A 20,460-nucleotide genomic window follows, 5' to 3' on the forward strand; every position below is an offset into this window, starting at 1 on the left:
TTTTCTAGGCGAAGAAGACACCAGTATCACCGAACAATCACAGGACCTTGGATTTCATAGGTGGTTCCCACCCGTGGATAAAAACCCCGTACCATATATGCCGGATACGCTGGTAGAACATACGTTACAATGGCAGTTTTGGGCCAGTGGTTTTGAGATGAGTGATCTGTCCGGGCGAACCGACGTATTGGGAAGGACCACGCTCCATAGAGTTCTGGACTCGTATGAGCCAAATACGATGTACTTTCTGGAGAGGGCTCTGAAGATTGGGTCGGACATGCCGTCTCTGTACAATCAACAAGATTGTCTTGGAAGGACTCCATTATACATTGCATGTCAAAAGAAAAATACTTCGGTGGTGCAGCAATTACTACGAAAAGGAGCCGACGCTTCAATTGCAACACACTTTGGGCTTCTACCAGCACATTTGGCTGCGGCTACAGGATCTGTTGGAGTTTGTCAGACTCTCAGGAAGCATAAACATGCTCGAATTGATACAAGTAGTCCCGCTGGGAAGAAAGCAAGAGACTACGCATTGGACAATTTCCACTTCTCAGCAGCGAACATTCTCTTAGACAAATACAACCCCAGAAAACGAGATCCTCCCACTAATATCGACGTTGCTTTACTTCAAGGAATTCTTCGAGGGTCAACGAACGATGTTGATGTTGCTTTGGCAAATGGCGCTGATGCGAACGCCCTATTCGACCCTGCAATCTCAGGAGGGAGACAGACCGAGACCGCGATGACGATAGCATTGTTTCAGTCTCCTGAAAGGAGATTTGAGATAGCCGCAATACTCCTGGACTACGGGGAGGCCGACGTTGATGCGAAAATCGAGCGAGGCGAAACAGCTCTGCACATTTTTGTCAAGCGAAACGACATATCTGCAGTGAAATGGTTGCTCGAGCGTAACGCTGATTTCATGGCACGCGATGCCAAGGGTCGAACCGCACTCATGCTAGCAGTGAAGAAAGATCTGGTCATACTTGTGAATCTGCTTTCGAGGTTCACGAGGCACAGCCCGAAGTTGTTGCACGCTATCGACGGGAAAGGTCACACCGCAATGGATTATGCTCGGTGGTACGGACATAATCATATTGCGCCTTTGTTAATGAGGAATCTAATCTGAATTGGGAACGATATCCTAAGAAAACTAACTCGAGACAAGTGTCGTGGACATCGGTTAGCCTGTACTCAGGTTTGATAAGACAAGCAGCATTCGCAATATCGTTGTCTGAGTCAATTAAATCGTAAAACGCGCAGAAGATTTCACAGATCTATTATCAATCGACCGCCAGTCTTCATCGGAGTATCTCAACAAACAAAGACACAGCTCCGCCCAGTGTATATATACCGATACAGTGTCTACCAGCATCAGTACTCCGACCGGCGCACCGCAGGATACCAGCCGTCGTTTCTCTCACACAAATATTCCTATCAAGCTAAAAGAGGGGTGTCACGCAATTGCTCCACTGCTCCGCTTCTCTACGAACAACGAGGCCGACCCATCCCAGCATGAGCTGTTTAGTACCAACAAGGACCACGAACAGAGTTCGCAGTAAGATGTTCTACAACTCATGCCCAGCCTGAAGGCATACTGAGAGCAGCAGGATCGACATTTTCTTTCCAACGATGCGCCGTGGCAGAGGGGCCTTCAAGTACGAAACCGGTGTCATAGACGGCTTTGATGATTCGGGAACCAACACCTTCGAAAACTCTGGCGGCGGCATCAATTGAAAGGAAGCAGACAGCTACGGGACTATTGAGAAGGAAGAAAAGGGTGAGTCGATCACCGGAGTCCGCAATGGAAACGGATGGTTGGAATTAGAGGAAGAGAAGGCAAGCCCAAGCCTTCACCAGATCACGTAGAAGTCAGAAAGGTCGCAGGACTGCTGTCACAGTGAGTCAAAACTGAGGTTTTGCCCTGGCTCTATTTCGCTGAGTGTTCTAGATCTAACTTCTATGGGAAATCGTGTTCGGCTGTCATCCAGTATACAGACGTGCGGAAGGTAGCTTAATCTAGTTTCAAGACTAGATGTCCTTTCCAGCTTGAAGATAGAAGTTGAAACGTGGAGTGGAGGATGTGTATACCGGCCATGCGTACAATACTTCTCTCATGGCGCATCGGATTGTAGCTTTAGTATACGACACTGCTTTGAGCATTTCTTCAATCAAATCAGTGGTCTGGGGTTTCTTACTCAGTCTTCTGGAAATGATAGTGATCTGTGACGCTTAGTCGATCTCAATGTCGACGAGTCACGCTGGTAGGGTGCCATTTAGACGCCCTAGGTTTGAATGGACCGCGGAGACAAGCATAAGCGAACAGTGGCAGTATTCGAGTGGGTCTCTAGAATCCAGATCACTGTATAGCCCACCACATCAGCTAGCCAGGCATGTCAAGAGTCAAAGTACAAGGATGTACGCGCGTCACATTTGTAAATGTAATCTAAATCCGTAGCTAACTCTGCAGGAAGAATAGCATTGCTCAGTATGTAATCGCCTAACCCAAGCTAGGTAGCTAATGTTGGTGACACACGCGCGAACTCCGGCGGTTTCCGTGTGTGTGAGAGAGAGAGGGTAGTCCTACCGGGTCTATGAATCCAAGGATGTCACTACCATACTGCTACTACCATGTCGATCAAAATGAAGGCGCCCACGACATGGGCAAAATTTTTCCACGAACGCGCGATTTGCTCCATCGCTTGCAAACAGACCAAAAAACTGGTGATCTCTCACTCACCAACAGGAATTTTACCCCGCCGGCAGCTACCACAAACACACGTGTATCTGCAGGGACGAAAATCTGCCTGCAGTTCGATATCGAACTTGGCGAGGTCGACCTAGAACACAGCTGAATGGGTTGGGATGTCAGGGGTCCTGGGGTTTTAGCGCCCGCAAGTACACCCGATCCGTCCCATCCAGTCCTAATTCATCCTAGAGAACGCCTTCAGTTGCTAAATTAGGTAGTGGTCCACCGACTTCGCTACTCTACACCACTTTCGCTCTGGAGCGCGTCACGGGAAGACCGTCGCCGACGCTCGCCCAGCATCGCGGTGTGAAAAGATGTCTCAATTCTCAGCTTCGTTTGGGACGGGGAGAAGCGAGGCCACATGCCCTGGCTTCGGGCTCGCCGCTCCTCACTTGGATGTTTCTGTAGTATAAATGCGACGGGCACCACAATGCTGAAAGATCTTTACGCGCAGTTGATCTGTGAGAAGAGCAAGCAAATATCTCGCCGCTAGTCCAGATTGCCCGATTCAGCAAAGATGCGCGGATCTGTTGCACTTCTTCTGCCTGTGGCAGTCTCTGCGTCCCCGATTATCGACAAGAAGGTTCTCAACGACTTGTTTTGCAAAGTCAACGACGTTGTACTTCATGTTTTGGAGAAAGATGCAGCTGCTACTAAGTACTGCTCTAGCTTCTTGTCTATTCCTACCTTGACCTTGTACGTAGTACACAGCGGACAACGTATTCATTCATACTAACACATAGCAGCTCGACAACCGCCACAGTCACGCCCGCTAGTGTGACTACGACAACTCCGCTCACAATCACCGAGGACACAGTCACTTCGACGCAGACAGAGACCGCCACTGTCACGGATACTCAAACCATCACATCCACCAGCACGAGGGTAGGGTGCATCCTCACGATGTTCAAAACGATACTGACCATCCCAGACCGATTATGCTACGATCACTTCGACGACTTCGACGTCTACTATCACATGCCTGAACAGCGCTTACACCTACACGGCGCCGACTGGCGTTATACCAGGAGACGCTGCAGCCCCAGCTCCGGAAGGCAAGCGTGGAGCCGCGAATTATGCCAAACCAAGTGCGATTCCCAAGGACTGGTCACAGCAGTACATCTCCACTGCATGCTCTTGTCTCTCCATTCCCACACCTTCTACCACCAGCACTGCAACAGTGACTCTGATTCCGGGAACTATCACAGAGGCCAGCACTCTTTTCGAGACTCCTACTGCCACCGCAACAACGACAGTGACCTCAACCACCACCGAGTCCGCGACCGTCTCCGAAGAGGCCACAACGACGTCAACCCTCACCGCCTACGCAGTCGCCACGACAATCGCCTCCAACGGCGTCCAATACCGCAAATACACGCACTCGTTCGACGCCAACCGCGTCGACGGCGGCGGCTTCACTTCAACCTACTTCAAGGGCCTCTCCGCTGAGTTCAGCGGCTCTATTTCCTCGCTCTCCTTCGCAACTCCCAACTGGCCGTCCGGCAGCACCACGCTCACGCTGTCCGACGGCCGCGCGTTTGCGTCCGACTACGCCGCGCTGCTGCTCCAGGGCTTTTTCATTGCGAAGGAGACTGGGACGCACGTCTTTACATCGCGCGGGAACGAGGTCGATAATTACGGGTATGCGTGGACCGGGGATGCTGCGTATTCCGCGTGGAACGATGCGAATGCCGCCATCCGGTCTTCACGCACGGGCGGCGGCAACGTCGACGGCAATGCGTACGTGAGTTTGAACGCGGGCGATGCTATTCCGCTCACGTTTCTGTGGGCGAATGGGGGCGGCGTTGGGCAGAATGTTGTGAGGGTTACGATGCCGAGTGGGAGGGTGGTGACGAACCATGCGGGATACTTTGTGCAGGCTTGTAGCAGCTCGGTCTTCGCGTAGGTGCTGTGGTACTTAGATATGTTACGGGTAATGATGGACGATCATTCACGTTCAATGACCTCAGGGAATCCCATTACGTTCATGGGACGCAATCGACTTTCCTAGCGCTACATCCATGGAATCCTCTTCCAAAGTCTCACCGCGCGTGGCAAACTCTTCTACTTTCCAAGCACCTCATCCATGGTTTCCTTATCCATCATCTTCATCCGAACATACAGGTACAGTTCCGCTGACCTCGCTGAGGAATGCGTCGATGCTAGGCCCGCGGGACAGTCAGCACAGATCGAAAGCCGTACCTGGATTTCAGTATAGAATAATTCAGGTGTGATGTCCCGACGATGATGAACTTCACGAATCTTTACGGCTCGTGTTAGCCGGGCGTTGCCGTGCCATGTTCAGCCGCATGTGATCCGGGTCGTGGTTGGCAGAAAAGCGGGCCGCACGAGGTGCGACTGGGGAACACGACCAGGCAGCCAGGTGCAGATTTTTGTTCTATAGGAGTCTCGATTCCGCTGGTGGAGTAGAGGATGCGAGATGCCAAGCAGGAGAGACTGGTCACTCTTCACCTTCACCTTCACCGTGACAGAGAGCAGTCTCTCGCGCTCGTTACACGTGACGTAGGCAGCCTGGGAGGAATGACGGATCGGCCCCTCTACACCGGGCTGAAACCCCAGGTCTTCCCTGGATCCCGACACTCCGTTGGGGCTCTCCTCCTGATTCTCCCAGGCAACAGCTTTCCGCCTGCGAATCTCAACGTCTCGATTCACCCACGCGAGCAATCGCCTCTTTCTCGACGCGAAGTAGCCCGCGGTGCAAGCGCCGCGTGACTGTTGTTGCAGTGAGCTGGCACAGCGTTAGCGCGCTCTGGCCGCCCCGCCCCACCGCGTACGTCAACGTGATACGCCGCCGCCCCCTGGCCTAGCTCACCGCATTCTAGCCCTATAAATCCCCCGCCATCCCAGACCCCTCCTCTTCTCCTCACCACCTCCTGTCGAAGCACGAATCCCGCCCTCCCGCCGCCCCGATCCCGCGATGCCGTTCCTCCTGTCCTGTTAGGAGAGGCCGTCTGATGATGAGGACACTCCTCCGCCGCCGGGTCCGCGCTGCACACTGAGCCTCAGCGTCGTCATGTCTGCCCGGCATGCCGGCCCTGTGGAATCATTCTGGAGCAGACCCCGCGGAAGATGCCACAGATGTGCGGTTGCTTATGCAGTCGTGATAGGCCGAAAGGTCCTGGCAGTCAACACGCTTCAGACGCACCCTCCATCCTATCCTCCGCCGTTGATGCGCCGCTGCCGAGCCGCTGCGACTGTGTACAGTCTACGCGGGGCAGGCGCACCCGTGGCCACTCGCGTTGACGACTCTCTAGAGTCTTCACGCGGTGGCTGCATGGGAACTCTGCGCGAAGACCTGTTTGGTCTGTCGTGGCATTGAGACCCAGGGTACATGTCGTTGTACTGGGTACACATCATGTCTCCACCGGTCGGCTTTCACTGGCTTGTTTGCTGTGATCGCGATCGGAAAACCTGGCCTTGCTTCTTGGCCCAAGATCACCGAGGACTGCCTGAGTGCGTCAGTGTGATGTGGCAAGTACAAGCGCCGTACAAGAGAGCCCTCCAGGGAAACCCTCCAGAGAACCTTTCCAGAGAACTGCTTTTTAAGCTGAACTTTTTTAGTTGGTGTATCGGAGCGCGGACAGCCACGGTGCTGATGGCGCTGGCCTACCCAACGCGTGTGTCACAAGTGTGTTACCCTGTGTGCACAGATTTTGTCTACAAGAGACCCCTCCAGATCCTCATGAAGAGAACTGTCAAGAGACCTGTCAAGATCCTTCTGTCAAGATTTCACGTCGAAACAGAAACATGATTACTTTTTTGGTTTGGACATTTCCGGGGCGATGTCTCTAACGATCCGCTCTTGTTGACCTCGTACCGGAGATGTCCGCTCTCTGCGAGCCCGCTCGAGCAGGGGCATCCCCCCGCCGCCGGGAGCCGACGACGCTTGTTCCATCCAGACTCGGCTCCCAGCGGAAGATGCCAACAGATATGGGGTTATACCCCGACAGGCCGCAAGGCCCCTGGCACTCGGCTCCCGCGCACCCTCGCATCTGCAGCCCATCTCCGGATGGCAGTGCAGACCGGCCCTCATATGCTCGCATACGAAGGCCCGCGCGGCGGTATGGACCGCCGGGGAGACGTGTTACGTCTGCGCACCCACGCTCGATCGATCGATCGCCCTCCATAACGACCGACCCGATCCCGCGTGCTCCCCACGCCTTTTTGGTTACCGCAGCTCTGCGCCCCCGCGTTTTGGGGCCCACCTGCAGCTTTTTGAATGAAATATCAATGAAATTTCTTTAGATCATCCTCCGGGAAGATTACTGTGTTGCTTTATCGAGTTTACACTGGGCAAAAGAGCAACGGAGTGCAGTGTGGTTTCGTCTCTGGGGAAAGCGACGGCGGGTTTTTACTGGTGGTCCGGATCCGACAATTCGTGCTTCGGGCGAAGAACGCGTCGTGGCCTGCGGGCTGGCGGCGGCAAGAGTGGGACGGGAGATAGAAGTCGGATTCTTGCGCCTCCTCGTGGTGTCTCCTGGATAGTCTCGAATGAGATGAACCAAATGCAAGAAACGCGTGGGCTTGTCGTGTGGGTAGAACTACACAACAGTCCTTTGCAAGGTGAAACGCTTGGCCTTGCCTGTTTAAGTCATTTAATAAGGCTGTTGACGGGAGCAACACGCGTTTTGTTTTTTGCTCCAGCTCTAATGCTTTGGGCATTAGGACTAGATTCAGAAAGCTTATTGGTCCCGTCAGTTGGTTTGCTTGATATGTCGGCAGTCGCGGAAAGGCTTTTGCCCTCTTGCCTCCCTCCTATCAAGGTCACCACGAGCGCTGCTGTGCAAGCAATTCCAACCTCTCTTCTCAACCTAGACACGCCCAGACTGCGCCGCCCAAACTATCAGTTGCATCAGCGAAAGCCGATTGCAAAGGTGTGAGAGTGGAGGGTCATCGAAGATGCCTCGCGCATCACAGCAGCTAGAAATTACTCCAATGCCATACGCTCTGCCACTTTTTTGCTCACCCTGAAACTTGACTGTGATATTGCGTGCCTGTTCTGCATCAATGACTCCGATCCATCTCTTGTCCCCGCTCACTTAGAGCAGCTCATAGAGCCCGTCCACCCCGGTATGATCAGCGGGACAGTGAGCTAGCAAACACAGGATCGCAAGAATGTGCTGATCTTGAACCTTGCCGGCATTATTTCTAGCCCGACGAGCATCAGCGTGGCCACCTGCGTCACCACGTCGATCGCTCTCCGAACACGGGGAGTACAAGACTAGGCGGAGGCTTTGAAATGGACGATGTAAAGCGCTACTTGTCTGGCGCGGATCATGAGTTTGGGCTTGTGACACGCGGCTGTTGAGACTCGCAGCTGGGAGGCGATGTTTCTAATAGACAATGAGAAGGACAGAGTCCATCTTTGAGGGCTGGGACAGGAAGTAAGTGTGGCCGATTGTGAGTAGTGGATGGAGGTATTGGAAATGAGGGAATGACTAGGTGGGGAATGAGTGAGCAACTGCTCGCCCCTTGCCTCAACATCTCCTCCTAGACAAGCAGTGCATAGGCCGAGCCTCTCCGAAGTTCCATTGCTAGATGTGCTCCCCAGGCGGGTACGTGTCTGGGATTACTGCGGTTTGTGCTGGCCGAGCAAGAGCAGGATACAGCACGATGGGCGTGTATCTGCAAGACGCTTTATTTGACGCTACACCCAAGGAGTAAAAGCGCAGATTCTCAGCAAGAAACTGCCCACATAGTGTGCTACCAGGTGTACCATAAGTAGCCCACCAGAGAAGCAGAGACTGGATGGGAATGTGCCCTTTTCCTCCGTCAGGCTGCTCACTTGTACAGTGTGCACATAAGCAGCCATATCACTGGAACGGGCGGCCTGAATGTTCCTTTATACCAGCCATGAAAAGCCAAAGTATATATTGCGCTCTCCTCACTAGGCTTCCCTCAAATCACTCACCAGCATCTCCACGCACACAGCTCGAACCAACACTCCAAAACTAAATCCCAAAGCATCAATAATGCTTCCAGTCCTCCCCATCGCCCTCTTCGCCTCTCTCGCGGCGTCTGTCCACGGCCTTCCTGCCGAGCAGATTGCTCAGGAGAAAACGAGCATGACGGGCTACACGGAAGCGAATTGGAGCGGGAACTCAAAGACGTGAAGTCTGGAATCGGAGAGCGAGTGCTGTAAGTAGTCACAGCATTCACCTTGGTGGGAGGCACTCATGATTGACTTCACGACAGACCGGCTGGGTGGCACGGAGTGGAACGACGTGATTAGTTCTGTCAAGGTGCCAGATGGGCATCGCTGCCGGCTCTGGAGGTACGTATTTGCCCAGGGAGAGAAAAGCATTGCTAACGCGGACAGCTCCAATAACTGCAACGGGGACAGTTCGCCGGATATATATGCGCCGGGGGCAAAGCAGCTACCGGGGGGGATGAACAACCGTGCGACCAGCTTCAAGTGCTACCAGAATTAGGAGGCGTCACGAGATGGCGGGTACGATGGGCGGTGGTTGAACAGCAGTCATTCGTTTGAAGAATCATGGCTTGTGCCATAGACACATATGATGGGAGGTATGCTAGATAAATCGGGTTGATATCAATCGCTCATCACGATTGAACGATGTAAAACAGCACTTATCCTAGATATTCACAGCACCAGTTTTGTCAGTGCGGCCCCTCTGCCGCCGGCTTATCAGAGCGGACGCGGGCTTTTCACTGCGTGCAATACATGTTGAGAGTGGAAGCTAACATACAGCGCAACGTTCTACTTCTGGGACATCATCCAACAATTCGCAGCGCAACGGTGGCAGTCCTGTGTGCGCTGGCCCACCCAGCAAGCGAAATCCCCCGATTATACTCATGCCGTTTTGCCTGTTATGCTCCACCGGCGGGCGGACCACGACAAGCCAGACGACAGAAAAAACAAGGCAAGCTTATTCTGGCACACGGTATGATTGCTCACCTTCATCACGCCGCCACGCCACAGACAACCCCTCTCTACGGTTTGCTCAAAGAACCAAAGCTCGCCCCATCAGTCCCACCTCTCTGCGTACCCGCGCATCTCCCCCCTTCGTACCCCGCTACTCTCCCATCTTGACGCCGAAACCCCGCTCCAGCGTCGCGCACTGGCGATCCGCCCCGTCATTAAACAGCACCTTCACCCTCGCCGGCTCGCACACCCGCCTCAGAACCCCCACCGCGCCCTCAAACAACTCGGGATCCTTCCACATGCGCAGGCCCTGGCCGATCATCACGGCGTCCCACCCCTCCGCCCCTTCGGCGCTTGGACCGTCAACGAGGGTTTTCTCGAGCGCAGCAAAGGCGGTCGAGGGCGAGCGCCAGTCGAGGTAGTGGCTTGTGATGAAGAAACCGCTGCGGGCGGCGCGGGCGATGTCGATGGCGATTTTCTCGGCGATGGAGGCGAGGACGTGCGGGGGGACGGAGGCGCCGGGGGGTGGGGAGAGGGGGTCCAGCCCGAGGAGCAGGACGTGTGGCATGCCTGCGTGGAAGACGACGGCTGAACGGAGTGGTGTGGTATGGCGGGTGGTGTTGGGCTGGGGCGGGAGTAGTGGGATAGGCGAGAGTTGGAGAGGGCGATCTACAGTCGATCTGTGCGGTGGTGGAGCATGTGCATGTATTTCTGCGGGATTATGGACTGGAGAAACAGCACGTATGGACAGGTCATTTTGTTTGTTGTTTGTTTGCTGTTGAAGGATCCAAATCCCAGCTGCCTAGACGACGGTACGCTCGCCAATACAAGCTCCACGACGCACGCAGAGTCAGTGACATGCCGCTGCAGATCGGATACGCCCAGCCGCCATCTCTCCAGCTCTGGGCGATTCTGCAATGCACGACCTTCCTCCCGAGCGGTGGCGTACAAGTCCATGCCCAATTCGGCCCCCACCCGCGAAAAGATTGCGCGAGGCCATCCACCCGCGGAGAGTTCGCGAAGCGTGCGGTAGCAACGGGTGGGATGGCGTGAGATACGATCATCGAACCCTCGATTCGAGAACCGTGCGAGCGGCACTAGACCAGCTTCACCAGGAAACATCTCGATATACATGCCAAAAACATTGCGGGACTCTCATAGCAGAATACGGGAAGCGCAGAACTATTCCTAGGTTCTTACGTCAATCACTGAGCCCAAGCTCAGCAGGTGGAGCCATTCACGGTCCGCTCAGCATGCCTCCTCAGTGTTGATTTCAAAGGTATGATCTCGTCATGCCTGTTCCTTGGAACACGAAGCAGTATACCACAAACGCATCCATGATCCGAATACCCTCAGATCTTCAAGCCCCACTCTTATCCGCAATTCCCCGTAGCGTCCTCACACCGATCTCCCAAACGGGCTTTTCTCCTTGCGGAAGGGCGAGGATTTGGTCATCATCTCGACAGTTAGCTCCAGCTTTGACAGCGGCCAACACTTGCTCTGTTGATTTCTCAAACTCGAAGGTTGTGCCGTATATGAGAGGGTATGTCACCGTACCCCGGCATTCCTGTATAGTCTCGAGGGTCTTCAGATTTGGATTGTTATATGCAACGGCGACTTGGCGACTTTGGCGATCGAGGACTTGGCGATGGATGCCGGTACGTTGTGCTTGGCGATGCATACTGGTATACTGTGCTTGGCGATGTATAGACTTGGCGAGGACTGTAAGTGGTATGTATGGAGGGCGGACCCAGCATGGGCCCCCATCCCGATCCGTTGCAGGGCAGTCTTTGGCAGGCAGCAGCTCCATTTGGGATTCTCTACGCTTGCAACGGTCATGTCGGCGGGCATGTGCTTACCAACGAGATGCTACGAGGAGGCCGTTCTGCTAGTTCCGCGAAGTAAGGGCTACACGATTTCTGTATGTACTTTTGGACCGTGTAGGGGCGACTAGGTGGAAGCCACTTTGAAGTCATGCATGAAATGGCCATGGCGTCTACAATTGATCACTGTCAATAGTCGCGGAAGGATGATGCTCATTCAAATCATGGAGCAACAACCACGATAACTCGGTCGGAACTGCAACTGTCAGCACTGTACTGAACAAACGAATACTCGTTTGCTACGGCGCAGAGGCGGTGTCCCCACCTTGGAGAAGGTGCTTTCCGGCTTGTGGTAAACAGGATAGTAGGATTGAAAGTACAACCTCACCTTGCCAAGCTGTTGATATAGATCCACGGGGATCTCAGTGTCCACCATCAGACTGGACGGCCGCCACTTAAAATGGCTGCCAGAGATGCGATTCAAATCCATGAAATTCTCCTCCGAAACATGAGTTGGTGTCACTTCCCGACCAGACGGGTGCGGCACGCACTATATTCTAGAAAGGGAGGACGCCGTTGAGCTGGTGGATGTAATTGGAGGGAGCAACAAAGGGTGTGATAGCAGTGGCCGTACTTGTACTGCTGGCGGTGAGAGTGTAGAGTCCGGCGGGAGAGGTCCCACCGTCAAGTGCAGAGCTGGACCGCATTTTCTTCTATGCTTCTTTTGAGAGTGTTCCCCAACTCCCAGCCATTGAGCACGGAACGGAACACTCTCCTGGACCTATCTCATCAATGCTCCCACCATCTAAGACTCAGCGACCGGAGATTGCGCTCATGGCACGACAATACTCTCCAGGAGATACATGGCCTGCATCCGCTACAGTGATGGTCCATGCCGTAGCGTCTCAGAATGTCCGACGCCGTCCGAGGTGGAGGAGAGAAGGGCATCGTCTCACGGTCAGTCATCAGCCTCAGCGGCAGGCACGAACAGAGCTGTGGTGTCGAGCAAGGGCAAGCGAGGTGAAACCGCGTCAATGCAGTGCGCCGCGGTGAAAACGACGAGCTGTGCGAGCGCGGAGCGTCGAGACAGCAACACGTGGTGACGGCGCAACGCAGGCGGCCAGAGCAGGCGATGGCTGTCAAGCAGTAGCACGGGGTTGCGCGCGACGGCTTGCTGCACGCCATGTGAGGTGTTGGTGGGTCGCGCGCGGTCGGTTGGATGGGCCACTGCACGAGCTCGCTGTGCAGCAGAGCAGACAAGGGACAAAGCCAGCGACGACGTGACAATCGGGCGTGCTCGCACTCGGCGCACGCAGGCGGGGACGCAAGAGGCAATGGCTCAACGCCTGCGACGAGCGGGCGGCCAACGAGTCGGGCGGCTCAACACCACGGTGGCACAGCCAGAAGAGAGGCACTCACCGTGGCTCGAGCCGCGTTGCTGAGGGCCGCCGAGGTTGTTGTTGCAGTCGCTGAGATTGTTGCAAGCAAGCGGGAAATTGCGCCAGAGGCCGTTGGCGTGGGCGGGGCGGGCGAATCAGTGGCGCGGGAGAGGCGGGAGAGCAGCCGTGGAACAGGCATCGCTAGCGGACCAGGGACGGGGAAGAGGCGCACTGCAAGATCCCCAGGAGCGGCTTCCAATCGGCCGTGCTGCGCGAGACGCGGCGAGGGCGCGGTGGGGTCTTTGCACGCAATCTGGAGTGCCAGCGAGGCTGCTAAAAGCAAAGGCGAATGGGCTGATTTGAGGGTGTTGGTGTCGCCCGTGTGTTTCCCGGCAGCTGCTGAGAGCAGGAAAGCGGGAATGCCATGTCCGCTGCCCTGCGTTGCTCGACGAGGTTGCACTCGGTGCCATTGCACGCATTCCAGGCGTGGGCAATGGCGCATGACGGGCAGCGACAGAAGCGCTGCAGAAGGCGCGCAGAAGGGTGCGGTCCGCGCAGCACCGTGGATGGATAGATTGCGCGCTGCGTAGTGTGCGCACCCAACAGCACCCGGCAGCAGCAGTCGCCTCTGCGCATTAGCGAGGCCATGTTGCATGGGCAGATGACCCGAGGGTCGACGCCGATGCCGCAGTGTGTCGCGACCCTGCCTCGAGCATCGGTGGGATGGATGCGCCGTCATTCCGTCGACTGAAGCTCTTGGACACGGTGCTCCGCGTTGCACGATGCTGGCGGGTGCTGGCGAGGGCGCTCCGCGGAGGGCGCTCTGGTCGTCTGAGCGCTGCGGGCAGAGCGGGTCCCATCACCTCGTTACCAGCCCGCTTGGCCCCTTCAGGTCCTCGCGAGCCCACTCTGTCCCGGCGGCGCACAGTGCTTGTTCTGGGTCCGCCGCGGCTGGGTGCGCTCTGCAGAGGCCTCCGCAGCGGCGCTGAATGATGCCAACGGCTCTCGTGTCGCTGCCCGTCTCTGGGTGCGCGGCGACGAGCACACGCGCACGCCATCCGCCGTCGCCAGGCTATTCTTGCCAGTGCAGGCCGTCTCTTCAGGCGGCGGATGCAAGCAGGCGAAGCGCGGCAGGGATGCCGGGGGGTGGCTCTGGGGGCGCCCGTCTATTGGCATCTGGCTGGGACCAAGGCGCTGGGGCAGACAAAGAGCACATTCAGCCGGCGCTACTGGCATCCTGGCTGCCCCCAAGCACCGCAGCCAGCAGCCCTCTCCCAGGCTTAGCTGGGGTGCCGCGCCAGCCCCCGTCCACCCGCCCTCGCCCCGTTTTCCTCTCCCTCGACGGCCTCAGACACACCAACGACACTGAAGGCGACGGGTCGCAGCGCACAGCGGCCACGACGCCGCGAGAGACCGACTCTCTCTCCTCCCCTCCTCGCCAGCCCCCATTCCTCGCCGTGCAGCTGCCCTCGCGCCGCCCTCCCAGCACCATCGCTCTGCCAGCCCGCTCAAGCCAGCCTGTCCGTCGCCCACAGCGAGTCGACGAGCAGACGCGCCCGCCGACAGGACCCGCCGACCTGTTGCGGTCCCATCTAGCCATCGCCAGCTAAAAGTGAGTGCTTTCGTCGTTTTCGTCCGGACGGGCGCGTGTCGAGACGCTGCCGTGCCCAGGAGCGTGGCCTTGGGAGAGATGCCGATGCCACGGGCGCAGTCCCGCCGCGCAGGCGTCGGAGAGGCACGCTGACCGTTTGTCCCAAAGTCCAACCCGCGCTGTCTCGCCGCGACTGCCGTTTGCCCTCAACTCTGCTCCGGCGTTGTGGTCGACGACGTAGGTTGCACATGCCGTGCCTTCCCCGCGGGCGCGACGCTGCCAGCCCACAGCGCGTACCGAGCAAGGCTGACCACGACCAGAGCCACGCAGCCCACCATGGCCTCCACCATCGCCGTCCCCAACGAGACCTGCAGCTCGTCCGTCCGCACCACCAAGGACGGCCGCAGCATCCGCTACTCGCTGCAGGTCATCCAGCAGCCTGAGCGCGCCCGCGCCTGCGGCAGCGGCGCCAAGTCGAGCGCCGACCGTCGCCCCGTCGACCCGCCGCCGATTGTCGAGCTCAAGGTGTTCGAGGGCGAGCAGGACATCACCTTTGGCTACAATGCCAACTTCTTCCTCTTTGCGACGCTCGAGAACGCCCGCACCATTGCACCCGGCCGCGCTCCCGCCGCCACGACGGGCTTCCCCGTCCTCACCGGCACCCCCGTCGCTGGCATGGCCTACCTGGACCGCCCCAGCCCGGCCGGCTACTTCATCTTCCCCGACCTGTCCGTCCGCCACGAGGGAAAGTACCGCCTGAGCTTCGCTCTGTACGAGGAGTTGAAGGACCAGAAGGACATGGACCCCGAGGACCGCTCGGTCAACGCCCACACCCAGGGCGGCCTCGATGCCCACGTCTCCCACCGCCTCGAGGTCAAGTCGGCTCCCTTCGTCGTCTTCTCGGCCAAGAAGTTCCCTGGACTGTCGGAGAGCACTGCACTAAGCCGCATGGTCGCTGAGCAGGGATGCCGCGTCCGCATTCGACGTGACGTGAGGATGAGGCGTCGCGAGAACAAGTCCAACAAGGATTGGGACGATTACGAGGAAGATGGTGGTTACGACGGAGCCAGGCGCGCCTCGGCCACTCCGGACAACTACGCCCAGCAGCAGGGCATGCCGACGCCCAACCCGGCCCTTGATGAGAACAACCGCCCACGTTCCGTGTCCAACGCAAGCAACAATTCCTTCGCCCCGCCTCGCCGCCAGAGTATGGAAGAGATGCAGCCCGCCTACCCGTCCAACAGCACCTACCAGCCGATGCCTCCGCCCCAGAGCACCTCGTACTCCCAGGTCCCTCAGTACAACGCGCCCCAGTCCGCCTACCAATCCCAGTACGCACCTCCTCAGCCGCCGGCTCCTCTGATGCAGCCGCCGCAGACGCCTTACTCGCAGCAATCTCACCAACCGGCACACAGCTACCAGAGTCAGTCTAACCTGCACATGGGTCAATCGTACGGCTACATGAACAACCAAGGCTATCAGCAACCAGCCCACTACGAGCAGCCAGCTCCTGTGCGCCAGGAGCCCGCCGTAGAATATAGCCAGCCTGCTGCCGAATACCGCCGTTCTTCCATCGCACAGTCTCCCCAGCAGTACCCTGGCCCTAGTCAACTTATGCCCTCTTACGGCTCTGGTTCCGGCTCTATGGATTACGGACGGCCTCAGCAAATGGTTCAGCCTCTCCAGAGTCCAAATCACATTGCGCCTGTCTCCACGCCTTCTTCGTCCCACATGTCTAACGGTCACGCTCTTGCACCCTTGAGAACGGTTTTGGCAGACGTCAATACCCAGAACAAGCTGGATCCTGTGTCGCCCTCGTACCAGTCGCCGCCCAACAACATGTCTGCACCCATGTCTGCCACTTCTGAGATTGCTCCGCACCACGCCTACCTGGATTCTCATGCCAAATATAATGCACAGCCCCAGGTCCCCTCTACAGCCAGCATTGGACAGAAGCGATCCTACTCCAGCACCTTTGACACACGCCACCTCGACGACCGCCTCCAGCAGGGTGCCCGTCCCAACCCGAGCGCCCCGCCCTACCGCTACGACGGCGTCATGGATAACGGCTCGCCCGACATGGAAGAGCCCATGGACCGCGCCAGCATGAGCTACCGCCGCGCCGACGGCAGCCACCGCTCGCGCCGCGTGCCAGAGCTCGGAGTCTAGATGCTTCTGAGCATGAGACCTCATGGCGCGCTTGCTTTGCCCCGGCGTTCAGTCACGAAGTTCCGACGTCCGCGATACCATTCCACGAATACGCGACGCTGCAATTGACTTGTTGTTTTCCTTTCCTATCTGTTTGCCTCGTTGACAATACGTCGCGCCGCTCGTCAGCGGTTTTCTCATACCCCTTACCCTGGACACCGTTTCCTTTCGTACCGTACCGAACCGACGAACGAAAAAGAACACAAGCCTCGACAGGCATTTTATCTTATCCAACGCGTAATTTCTTTTATCTGCTGTGTCTTGTTATTGCTAGGTCTGCTCCGCGAATGCTGTATTTTGTACGCTGCTGATGCGATGGGACGTGGGAATGGGTACGAAGCAAAGCCGAATGGCGGACGCCTCTACCGATAGGCCCTGTTATGGGCGATCAATCAACTGTTTGCTCCCTTTACTATTATGTTGTTTCTCTTCTAGGAGACTGTGTGTGGGAGGGGGGCGCGATGCGGAGGTGGAGTTGGGTACATGGGACGGTACACGGGGACGCATAGACGGGCCTGGGCGAGGAGATGGTGGCGGGTGTACATTCGACGATGGAGGGTTTTGTCATTATTAGTGCTAGGAGGGAGTGTGGACGAAAGTCCGTGATGAATGTCTGAACGTAACTGGCTCGGTCAATGGGAACTCTACTGCTTGCTCAATCTCCCCGTGTGTGCTGCTGTGCCGTGAAGTGCTACCCTGCTCTGGACCGACGGTGCTCATCCCGTCCACAGCACCATCTCTTCCCCACAGAACTTCACAGATCGCCGCACCTGACACGGGCTCATGCGTGCGCGGGCGTGCTCCGTGTGCGCGGCAGCACAACCAAGCACTTGGCTCCGCGTCCAGATGCGCACCGCGAGATTCTGCCGCACGCGCAGAGTGCCATGCCGTCACGCAGGATCGGCACCGGGGTTGGTCTTGTCTCGGGTGGGTTGGAATTGTGGTGCTTGTTGCGAGGGGCGGATGTACGTGTGGTTTATTGTAGGAGCTGCGGTTTTGCGCTCCTTGAATTTTTTGTTTCTTTCTTTTTTTCTCTGTTTGGTAATGATGGGATTGGGCGGATGGAGCATGTGGTACCAGGGCGTTTTCCCTGGATCAGCCAGAAGGCAGGTGTGCTGGGACACCTCACAAAGTATGCAGAGCACCGTCCGTGCTCGCACATAGAATAGATGCGGCGGCACCAATCTCGGAGTCATCGCGAGAAGTAGCACGCATGTAGAATAGAACAGTCTGAACGGGCGGATGGGATTTCCTGCGCTACGCATGCACAGCCCTTCACTTCACGTCATGGAAAATCAAGACAATCTGTTGCATCAACCAGTCTTGCTGCAATTGGAGCGTGTGTTCTTCCATCTTCAAGTGGTAACATCGACCTGTCCTACAAGGAAATGGCCAACCGCAAGCTGAGAGCGACAACCAGGAACAGCAGGCTCCACAGCACGACCATAAGTAGCCGACTCCCCAGGGTCGAGCAAAACGACATTGCCCAAATGATGCCCACGCCTGGCCCGAACGACCATATCCAAAAGGTCATCTCCAACATGAATCCCGTTCCCATAAATGTGAGAACGACTAGGCACACTGGTATCCACCACTTTTCCCTTGCGAGCCATTGTCGGAAAACCTCCCAGAAGTTCACCTGACCAACGTCAGGAGGTTTCTGATACATTATGACTCCCCCCTTCAGCACCTTGTTGATGCGGTTTTTTAGATCACTCTCGGTGAGTCGGTTTGGGTTCGTATCACCGCCTTCAGGGCACGATTGGAAGTTGTCATGTATCGCCGAGGCCAGTTGAAGGATTGCCTTGTATTCACCCGCGATTTCGTGCTGATCTTGTGCGGAACGAAGCTTGTGCGTCTTCAGCCACATGGTGAACATGCCAATGCTCCATACAAACACCCATGCTGTGGCGATGAAGAGTTGTAAGAACGAGAAACCCCATTGAAAATCCTAGAATGAATCAATGTCTTGCGCAATGCGCCGGATCAAATTGGGTGCTTACTTTGGTTGCCTGGCACTGGGCAGAGTTCTCAACGTAGGTATAGTTTACTACCTGCTGTTCCCAAGTCCATCTCATGTTGCGAGGGTCACGAAACGGATAATTGTCGTTCAGTCTATAATCATAGCCATAAAATACTGGACCGAACCAATAATGAGAAAATTGAGCAGGGATGTAGTATGCAGAGATATTGAGAGGCGGCGATTCAAGCGTTTGGTTGAGAAATTTGGTCTTTCCGTCAGTTGAGTTTGCGCTACCAAGCCCCAGGAATCCATACGTTTCAACGTCTGGAAATCATCAGCATGTGATTATTGCTCGTAAACCTAAAGGCTTGAACAAAACCATTGAGACGTACAAAGCGATACATTCCATGCGAAGTAGTATGCAGGCGCGTCAGCTGACGCAAGCGAACCCGCCATGTAGAAATTGTCATTCTCGAGCCCATTGATCGAGTCATGCGTCAAATAAGGCTGGTCTATAGTTTGTAAGCTGAGAATCTATTCGCTTTGCAGCTGCACATACTGTGACCCGAAGCGAATGGTGTCACTGCGAAATCCTTGGTTTTGTTGATTCGATCACCATCGTGTATGACATACAAAACGGGCTGGAAACTTTCGAACTTGACAAAGTTTCCACTGCTATCGGGAACAAAAGCTGCAACATTCCCATTATAACCCGTCATGGCGCTTGCAATGGTTGGGAAGGCTAGTATGTATCCCATAGTGACAAGCATAAAGATCATTGCAATTTTCGACCGCAGGCGCTGCCGCGTCGTAAAGTCGCGGGATATACGGAAAAGTGACATTATGGTTGGTTCATTGTGAAGGAAAATTGCGCTGAATGTGTTGAATGTTACCTGCAACAGGAGGATTATGTTAGGCCAAGGACTGAACTCGGGTAACCTCGCTGAAGAACTTACGGGCTGGATCCCCATGGAAGTGGTAAGATATCTAGCGAAGACCTGCCACGATACGATAGCCAAAAGCGCCTGTCCCGCGCGACCAACGACCTGATCATCTCAGTTCGTGGTCTAGGTTTACACATGTCTCAGAATCTCACTTACGACATCCCAAACAACATCAATAGCCTTTGCCTGCGCAAAAGTCAATCTGCCGAATCCAAAGTTGATCTGGAAAAAGTTGGACGAGTGCCAGTAGTTGAAATCACCGGGCCATAATGTGAATTCACCATCAGGTGAACAGGCATCAACTGAAGTCGAATACGTGCTGAGACCTAGGAACGTCAGGCCCGAAATCATACCACCCAACCATACGAAGAGGCCCAGGTCGCGACCCCATTGTATAGAGGCAACGTCCTTTTTGAAATCCGAGAAAGGTCTGCGGATGACGTTTCTAATTTTCCCGGTCCTTCTCGGCGACGGGTGTTCCAGAAGTGGCGATGAGCCAATTTCTGTTAACTCATAGCCTTGGTGATCAGAGGAGAAGGCCTTCATGATGTCATTCGGTTTCGCGTCGGCAAGGCTGAAGAACCGACTGTTGCTGCCTTCATTTGAGAGAGCTGTGATGGATCTTGTCTGCGAGTCCAGTTTGGCAAATTTGAGGACCGACCGAAACTGAGAACAATAAGAGGAAGACAAGGGCAAAAGATTCTTGGGTTCGGAGGTCCTGGAAGTCGTGCCGTGCGTGGGGCTCTCGGATCCAGATGTCTCGGCGGTCAGCCTTAGAAGATCGCAGGATGCAGTTCATTTACATCAAACCTGGCAGGGGCGTTTCGTCTGACACGGCGCTAATTGTTGTACGGCAATAGGCCGAGTGGATCCCATCGTTAATGGAATCCCCA

General features: G+C 55.8%; 11 protein-coding genes across 11 annotated transcripts; 7 read left to right on the plus strand and 4 right to left on the minus strand.

The window, feature by feature from the left end:
- Window positions 1-238: 238 nt before the first annotated feature.
- On the plus strand, window positions 239-1,132 carry CC84DRAFT_1179832 (ankyrin; the record flags this gene model as incomplete). The annotated part of the gene is made up of 1 exon (XM_018180436.1): window positions 239-1,132. The coding sequence occupies one exon, from the start codon at window positions 239-241 to the stop codon at window positions 1,130-1,132; it is 894 nt and encodes a 297-aa protein (XP_018032171.1).
- Window positions 1,133-3,269: 2,137 nt separating this feature from the next.
- On the plus strand, window positions 3,270-4,658 carry CC84DRAFT_1221279 (uncharacterized protein; the record flags this gene model as incomplete). Its single annotated transcript, XM_018183252.1, has 3 exons — window positions 3,270-3,448; window positions 3,499-3,637; window positions 3,684-4,658. 3 exons carry the CDS (start codon window positions 3,270-3,272, stop codon window positions 4,656-4,658), a joined length of 1,293 nt encoding a protein of 430 aa, XP_018032172.1.
- Window positions 4,659-8,949: 4,291 nt separating this feature from the next.
- CC84DRAFT_1221280 (uncharacterized protein) lies at window positions 8,950-9,204 on the plus strand (the record flags this gene model as incomplete). The annotated part of the gene is made up of 2 exons (XM_018183253.1): window positions 8,950-9,047; window positions 9,093-9,204. The coding sequence occupies 2 exons, from the start codon at window positions 8,950-8,952 to the stop codon at window positions 9,202-9,204; spliced, it is 210 nt and encodes a 69-aa protein (XP_018032173.1).
- Window positions 9,205-9,430: 226 nt separating this feature from the next.
- Window positions 9,431-10,227, plus strand: CC84DRAFT_1229137 (uncharacterized protein). Its single transcript, XM_018183654.1, has one exon. The coding sequence runs from the start codon at window positions 9,590-9,592 to the stop codon at window positions 10,079-10,081; it is 492 nt and encodes a 163-aa protein (XP_018032174.1). The 5' UTR covers window positions 9,431-9,589; the 3' UTR covers window positions 10,082-10,227.
- Window positions 10,205-10,906, minus strand: CC84DRAFT_222390 (uncharacterized protein). Its single transcript, XM_018185629.1, has one exon. The coding sequence runs from the start codon at window positions 10,791-10,793 to the stop codon at window positions 10,329-10,331; it is 465 nt and encodes a 154-aa protein (XP_018032175.1). The 5' UTR covers window positions 10,794-10,906; the 3' UTR covers window positions 10,205-10,328.
- On the minus strand, window positions 10,907-11,962 carry CC84DRAFT_222389 (uncharacterized protein). The gene is made up of 2 exons (XM_018185628.1): window positions 11,519-11,962; window positions 10,907-11,370 (listed from the first exon to the last, which is right to left on the minus strand). Exons 1-2 carry the CDS (start codon window positions 11,648-11,650, stop codon window positions 11,020-11,022), a joined length of 483 nt encoding a protein of 160 aa, XP_018032176.1. The 5' UTR covers window positions 11,651-11,962; the 3' UTR covers window positions 10,907-11,019.
- A 656-nt stretch (window positions 11,963-12,618) lies between these two features.
- Window positions 12,619-13,651, plus strand: CC84DRAFT_222439 (uncharacterized protein). Its single transcript, XM_018185630.1, has one exon. It carries the CDS (start codon window positions 12,702-12,704, stop codon window positions 13,449-13,451), a length of 750 nt encoding a protein of 249 aa, XP_018032177.1. The 5' UTR covers window positions 12,619-12,701; the 3' UTR covers window positions 13,452-13,651.
- A 346-nt stretch (window positions 13,652-13,997) lies between these two features.
- CC84DRAFT_1221282 (uncharacterized protein) lies at window positions 13,998-14,471 on the plus strand (the record flags this gene model as incomplete). The annotated part of the gene is made up of 1 exon (XM_018183254.1): window positions 13,998-14,471. The coding sequence occupies one exon, from the start codon at window positions 13,998-14,000 to the stop codon at window positions 14,469-14,471; it is 474 nt and encodes a 157-aa protein (XP_018032178.1).
- A 158-nt stretch (window positions 14,472-14,629) lies between these two features.
- Window positions 14,630-16,771, plus strand: CC84DRAFT_222445 (uncharacterized protein). The gene has a single exon (XM_018185631.1). The coding sequence runs from the start codon at window positions 14,789-14,791 to the stop codon at window positions 16,619-16,621; it is 1,833 nt and encodes a 610-aa protein (XP_018032179.1). The 5' UTR covers window positions 14,630-14,788; the 3' UTR covers window positions 16,622-16,771.
- A 575-nt stretch (window positions 16,772-17,346) lies between these two features.
- On the minus strand, window positions 17,347-17,899 carry CC84DRAFT_1167961 (uncharacterized protein). The gene has a single exon (XM_018179292.1). The coding sequence runs from the start codon at window positions 17,854-17,856 to the stop codon at window positions 17,551-17,553; it is 306 nt and encodes a 101-aa protein (XP_018032180.1). The 5' UTR covers window positions 17,857-17,899; the 3' UTR covers window positions 17,347-17,550.
- A 118-nt stretch (window positions 17,900-18,017) lies between these two features.
- Window positions 18,018-20,237, minus strand: CC84DRAFT_1167962 (uncharacterized protein). Its single transcript, XM_018179293.1, has 6 exons — window positions 19,724-20,237; window positions 19,580-19,669; window positions 19,183-19,516; window positions 19,016-19,135; window positions 18,664-18,947; window positions 18,018-18,611 (listed from the first exon to the last, which is right to left on the minus strand). The coding sequence occupies exons 1-6, from the start codon at window positions 20,111-20,113 to the stop codon at window positions 18,039-18,041; spliced, it is 1,791 nt and encodes a 596-aa protein (XP_018032181.1). The 5' UTR covers window positions 20,114-20,237; the 3' UTR covers window positions 18,018-18,038.
- Between the last annotated feature and the right edge of the window lie 223 nt (window positions 20,238-20,460).

Source organism: Paraphaeosphaeria sporulosa (assembly GCF_001642045.1).
Source record: "Paraphaeosphaeria sporulosa strain AP3s5-JAC2a unplaced genomic scaffold CC84scaffold_10, whole genome shotgun sequence".
Classification (NCBI taxonomy): Eukaryota; Fungi; Ascomycota; class Dothideomycetes; order Pleosporales; family Didymosphaeriaceae; genus Paraphaeosphaeria; species Paraphaeosphaeria sporulosa.